Source organism: Arachis ipaensis, chromosome B01 (genome assembly GCF_000816755.2).
Source record: "Arachis ipaensis cultivar K30076 chromosome B01, Araip1.1, whole genome shotgun sequence".
Taxonomy (NCBI): Eukaryota; Viridiplantae; Streptophyta; class Magnoliopsida; order Fabales; family Fabaceae; genus Arachis; species Arachis ipaensis.
Genome location: NC_029785.2, coordinates 37,518,593 through 37,525,645, shown reverse-complemented (window position 1 = coordinate 37,525,645; position 7,053 = coordinate 37,518,593). Strand labels below are relative to the sequence as shown.

Below are 7,053 nucleotides of genomic sequence, written 5' to 3'. Positions count from 1 at the left end.
TGACTCTCATGACTTGTTCTTACAATATATAGAACACCAAACTTAATGTTTGGTTATATATTCCAAGAAACACATGTCAAAATGGTGATATGATCATCATTTTTGAAAGGTATCTTAGTGTGCCTTTAGGCACACCAAACTTAGAATTGGATCATATGCTTCACAATGTCATGGATACTTGTCAAAATTGTCTATGAGAGCTTGAATTCATGTTAGAGCAACAATTATTATTCATACTGAAGCATCAAAAATAAGGAAACTAAATCATGGGCTGCCTCCCATGGAGCGCTTCTTTAGCGTCATTAGCTTGACGGTTGGTTTACTGTTAGAGTGGATTATAACGCCTCAAATCTTCTCCCCTCACAGTGAAGCTTTCTCCACTTGACTCCTTGATGATTTCTACATGTTCCAAGGAAAATGACCTTTTTTACTGTGAACACTTGGGGTAACTAAGATGGAAGTGTCGGAAGCTGTGTTGAGATTGATGGCTGGTGGACGGATATCACCTTGTTTCCAGGGAAAAAATCTTCTGTAGGAATTTTCTTCTTTCTCCATCCTCTTGGCAATTTTTTCACCACTCTTTTCTCTTCTTCCAGTAGTGCTCCAGTGATTATTGTGTCAGGGAGTTCCTCGTTAGTTGCTCTTCCCAACTCTTGTGGCTTCAATTCTTTCTTGAGTTCTCTTGGTTGCTTTATCTCTTGAAATTCTTACTTGTTCACCAAAGACTGTTTCAAAGGTTCAGCTGCTGATTCACTGTTGTTTTCCTTTGTGCACATGTTGCTGTGATCATCCTTCGGCTCTTTAGGTTCTGGTTCAAACTCAGATATAGGTTTGAAAATATGAAAGGTGAGATGTTCATCATATATTCTTAGGATTAACTCTCTTTGTTTCACATCTATCAATGCTGTAGCAGTGGCTAGAAATGGTCTCCCCAGAATAATGGGATGGAGGTAACTTTCCTCCATGTCCAGAACAACAAAGTCAGTGGGGAGGAAGTAGTTTCCCACTTTCACCAATACATTTTCGACTACTCCTTCGGCCTGCTTCTGAGTTTTATCCACCAATTGGATGATTACATCCGTGGATCTCATCTCATTGATTTGCAACTTCTTCATAAGAGACAGAGGCATCGCATTTATGCTAGCCCCTAGATCACAGAGTCCTCTGTCAATTTTTGTCTCTCCTATGGTATAGGGAATATGAAAGCTCCCCGGATCCTTTTTCTTTAGGAGTACATCCTTCTTGATGAGGGCACTACATTCCTTGTTCATTATCACTGTTTGTCTCCCTTATAAGGTTCCTTTCTTGGTCAGCAGCTCTTTCATACACTTGATGTATGTAGGCATTTGTTGGAGAGTTTTGATACAGGGGATGTTGACACTGAGGGATGCAAACATATCTAGGAATCTTGAATATGACCATTCTTTCTCACCTCCTCTGAGCCTCTAAGGAAATGGTGCTCTTGGCACATAAGGTTTCGGCATTTCCTTCTTTGTTGATTCTTTCCTTTGTGCAGATCCAATTTCTTGTTCCTTTTTCTCCAAGTTGCCCTGGAACTTCCTTGGTTGTGATCTGTTGGCTTTCTGGTATCTTCTTCCAGGATTTCTTTATTTATAAGAGTAACTGCCTTACACTCTTCCTGTCTCACCTTCTTCAATTCCCCTCTTGGATTTTTCTCAGTATCACTTGGGAAACTATCAGTGGACTTCGGAGTCTGCTGTGAAAGATGTCCTACCTGAGATTCGAGATTTTTAATAACCTCCCTTCGTTTTTTTATACTATCTCTCACTTCTTCCCTGAATCTTTTCATGTCTTTAGACTCCTTGCAAAGATTTGCAAGCATAGCTTCCATTTTGGACATTCTGTCATCATCATGTGGTGATGGTTGGTTGGAATTAGGGTGTTGAGAGTGGTTATTATGGCTTTGGTATGGTGGCTGTGAGTAAGTGTTTTGTGTGGTCTGGTATGATTTTTGGTTGGAGTGTTGATGAGTGGAGTTGTTATACTGGTTTGGATTATGGGGTCTGTGGTCTTGGCCTTGGTTTTGTTGGTTCTCCCACCCAAAATTTGGGTGGTTCCTCCAACCAGGGTTATAGGTTTTAGAATATGGATCATGAGTTTGCCTAGATGAATTTCCAAGGTAATTAGCTTCCTCCCAGTTAACTCCTTCTTCTGTGTCCAACTCTCCTTGAGGTGATGATTGAGTGTGGATAGCTGCAGCCTGATTCCTCTCCATTTGCTTGGTCAATTCAGCCAGTTGCTTGGTGATCATCTTATTCTGGGCCAGGATTGCATTCATATGGTTTAATTCCAGGACTCCCCTGTTGTTGCTTCTGTCTGAGGCATAAAAATACTCATTGTCAGCCACTGTCTCTATTAACATCAATGGCTTCTTCAATGGTCTTCTTCTTGTTAAGGGAACCTCCAAATGAGTGGTCTACAGCTTTCTTTGATTCACAATTTAGCCCTTCATAAAAGATATGAAGTTTCACCCACTCATTAAACATATCAGGGGGGCATTTCCTTGTCAGATCTTTGAATCTCTCTCAGGCTTCATAAATAGCCTCACCATCCTGCTGTCTGAATATTTGCACTTCAGTTCTCATCCTGTTTACTTTTTGTGGAGGGTAGAACCTTGTTAAGAATTTATTCACTACATCCTCCCAAGTTGTCAAGCTTTCCTTGGGAAATGATTCTAGCCATTTTGATGCTTTGTCCCTCAAAGAAAATGGAAACAGTAGCAATCTATAGGTGTCAGGATGAACACCATTAGATTTAACTGTGTCACATATCCTTCGAAATTTAGTGAGATGCTTATTAGGGTCCTCTTGGGCACTTCTTTCAAAGGAACAGTTATTTTGCACAAGAGTTATGAGCTGAGGTTTCAATTCGAAATTATTAGCATGGATAGTTGGCTTTTGAATGCTGCTACCACAGTTTTCTGGATTTGGATTGATGTAGAGCCCAGAACTCTCCTCTCTTGTCCAGCAGGGTTGGCTGCACCTCTTCTGGCATGATTGTTCATCTCTCCTTCATGATGGTTTTTCATATCATCCTCCATGGTTATATCTAAGTCTTTGTCCTCTTCTTCTGCACCAACAGCCCTCTTTCCTCTTGCTTCCATCCTTAATCTCAGGAAAGTTCTTTCCGGTTCACTATCAAACGAGGTTGAGGTTTCCTTTCACCTACCTGTCATACAAGGAACAAGTACAAGAAACAGCAAATATAGAGTTCACTAAAATAGAGTATAGTTATTGGGTTAGCTTGCTGGAAAGTAAAGAAGTGAAGAAATTAAAGAGAAACAACTAAAATTGCAGAAAAACGAAAATGAACAGCTGAAATTAAAACTCAATTAATCAAAATAAAAGAAAAGTGCTCAATCTAGTTGCCCTCCAATTTAGTAATTTTCAATACAAGACTAATCCCCGACAACAGCGCCATAAACTTGATTCACTCGAAAACTGTCTCTCAACAATTTCCTACAGGCAAGTGCACCGGATTGTCGTCAAGTAAAAACTCACTGTAGAGTGTGGTCGAATCCCACAAGGATTGGTTGGTTGATCAATGTTAATTGGAGAATTGTTCTAGTTGAGCGAAATTAGAATTGAATTGGGATTGCAGAAAGTAAAATTGGCAAGAAACTTAAATTACTAAAAATTAAAGAAACTGAAATTAAATTGCAAAATATAAAGAACAGAAGCTTAAACTGTAAGAAATTAAATGGGAATGGGGTTTAGCATGAAATTAAAGAAGCAGAATATAAAAGAATGGGTAGATCAGAGATGGGAAAGCTCATTGGGGTCAGGAGATGTGATAATTCTTCGGATCAAATTCATTCTCATCTCTTCCTCAATCAATGTATTCATTGATCTCCTTGGCAATCTTAGGTGATTAGATCCCAATTTCTTGGCAATCTAATCTCTCTAAGCATGAACAATTGCCCAATTTCTTGATTTAAGTGCTCATGGGAAGAGATGAAGTGTGGTCACTGATTATACCACACAAATTCATAGATCAAAGTATTGGTAGGATTACATGTCACTATATCCATCCAAACCCCAATCTAATCCAATGTGAGAAAGTATTTCTAGCATGATCTCCTCATTCCTGTTCCAAGGTTCAGAGGAGATCCAATTATTAATAGCTTCTTTCCCAAGACAACTATCCAATTGGATGAAGAACGAAAGCTTTCTAGCAAAATCAAGAGAAAAGAAAGAAGAAGAAGAATAAAAACTAATATTGATCCATTGAATTACACAGAGCTCCCTAACCCAGTGAAAGGAGTTTAGTTGTTCATAGCTCTCAAAATGGAAAATGGAATTGAAAGATACATTTATCAATTGAAAGAATTGCCGAAAAGTAAAATGAGCCGAAAAGTAAAAGTAAAAAAAAAAGAGTCCCGTCTAACTTAAATTCTAAGTTATTTATACACTTTCTTCCATTGATCTTCAATCTCTGAATTAGGCTTTTGGTCTTGATGGAATTTGGGTTGAAGTTGCTCAAATTCGTTTCCCTTGCTGTTGAGAAGAGATCTGTTTGAATTGCAAAGTTCTGGTGCTCAAGTTGGAGTCAACGTTTGATGGCCAATGTTGACTCAAACGCATTTCTTCAAAACCAGATATACCTGTTGTCATTGGCGTTTGACTCAATGTTGGAAGGCCAACGTTCTGCTACCCACGTGTACGCCTGCACCATGCGTACGCGTGAAGGCTGTGATTTTACTTATTCATGCGTGCGCGTACACCACGCTTACGCGTGCATTGCTATTTTTTCCATCCACGCGTACGCGTCACTGACGCGTGCGCGTCGATTCAAGTTTCTCAATTCCAAATTCTGGGCTCCTCATCGCGGATGTTGGAGGCAACGTTGAACCTTCAACGTTTGTTTGGTGACGCGTACGTGTGGATATAGAAATTTTTCTCTTTCACGCGTACACGTCATAGGCGTGTACGCATCGCTCAAAAATCATTTAGCTCCAGAATTGAACATTTTCAATGACGTTGGAGGTAACGTTGGTTCACCAACGTTCCCTCCAACATTGGCACCCATGTTTTCTTCTTCCAAAATGTTGCCTTCAACGTTGATGGGCCAACGATGGCCTCTCCTTCTCTTCTTCCTTGCTCTTTTTCTACTTCTTTCTTCCTATCATCAACCAAACAAACTTATCAAAGCCTTGGTATAAGTCATGTGAATTTTCATCATTCTTAGTACACAAGTAATTATAGCATAATTCTCATGAAATTATATCAAATTAACTATGGTTGGATGAATCCAGTCATGCATGAATTTTTTACCCCAATTGCCTACTTATAACTCAAGAAAGTGCATAAAACTTATTAAAAACAAAGAAAAAGGCTAGTGAAATGATGAGCGAATAATTTATACGCTTTTTGGCATTGTTTTTAGTATCTTTTTAGTCGGATCTAGTTACTTTTAGGGAAGTTTTCATCAGTTTTTATGTTAAATTCACATTTCTAGACTTTACTATGAGTTTGTGTGTTTTTCTGTAATTTCAGGTATTTTCTGGCTGAAATTGAGGGACTTGAGCAGAAATCAGATTCAGAGGTTGAAGAAGGACTGCTGATGCTGTTGGATTCTGACCTCCCTGCACTCAAAGTGGATTTTCTGGAGCTACAGAACTCGAAATGGCGCGCTTCCAATTGCGTTGGAAAGTAGACATCCAGGGCTTTCCAGAAATATATAATAGTCCATACTTTGGCTAATAATAGACGACGTAAAGTAGCGTTCAACGCCAGCTTTCTGCCCAATTCTGGCGTCCAGCGCCAGAAAAGGAGCCAAAACCAGAGTTGAACGCCCAAACTGGCACAAAAGCTTGCGTTCAACTCCAAGAAAGACCTCTACACGTGTAACACTCAAAGCTCAGCCCAAGCACACACCAAGTGGGCCCCAGAAGTGGATTTATGCATCAATTACTTACTCATGTAAACCCTAGTAGCTAGTTTATTATAAATAGGACCTCTTACTATTGTATTAGAGGCGTCTTTTTGACCATCTTTGGACGTCTGGTTCTTAGATCAGGGGGGCTGGCCACACGGCCATGCCTGGACCTTCACTTATGTATTTTCATACGGTAGAGTTTCTACACTCCATAGATTAAGGTGTGGAGCTCTGCTGTTCCTCAAAGATTAATGCAAAGTACTACTGTTTTCTATTCAATTCTTCTTATTTCGCTTCTAAGATATCCATTCGCACCCAAGAACGTGATGAAGGTGATGATTATGTGTGACGCTCATCATCCTTCTCCCTTATGAACGCGTGCCTGACAAACACTTCTGTTCTACATGAATCTTCCTAACTGAGATTTGCAAGGTGACCATAGCTTGCTTCATACCAACAATCTCCGTGGGATTCGACCCTTACTCACGTAAGGTATTACTTGGACGACCCAGTGCACTTGCTGGTCAGTTACACGGAGTTGTGAACCATGGTCTTGGCATCATGTTTTTGGCGCCATTACCAAGGAAAGAAAGAGCAATGAATTTTACATAATTAAAGTGTGATCACGATTCCGCGTACCAAGTTTTTGGCGCCGTTTCCGGGGATTGTTCGAGTATGGACAACTGACGGTTCATCCTGTTGCTCAGATTAGGTAATTTTCTTTTTATTTTCTTTTCAAAAATCTTTCAAAAATCTTTTAAAAATTTTTCTTTTGTTTTCGAAAAAAAATTTTATTCAAAATTTTTAAGAATGAATTCTAGTGTTTCATGAAGCATGTAAAGCCTGGCTGGCTGAAAAGCCATGTCTAAATTTATTTGGACTGAGGCTTGCAATTTGTTATCAAGAGCAATATACTCTAGTGTTAAATGCTGAAGCTTGGCTGGCCATTGGCCATGTCTAGTGTTTTGGACTGGAGCTTTCATTGAAAGCTTGGCTGGCTAGTGAGCCATGTCTAATTCCTGGACTGAAGCTTTAGACTAAGAATGCAAGATTCCTGGAATTCATATTAAAAATTTTTGGAATCTTTATTTTTATTTTTCACAAAAATTTTCGAAAATAAAAATCCAAAAAAATTAGAAAATCATAAAAATCAAA

The 7,053-nt window shown here is 39.3% G+C and overlaps 1 protein-coding gene across 1 annotated transcript; it reads right to left on the bottom strand.

Moving 5' to 3' along the window:
* LOC107605661 lies at window positions 708-1,271 on the bottom strand. Its single transcript, XM_016307619.1, has one exon. It carries the CDS (start codon window positions 1,269-1,271, stop codon window positions 708-710), a length of 564 nt encoding a protein of 187 aa, XP_016163105.1.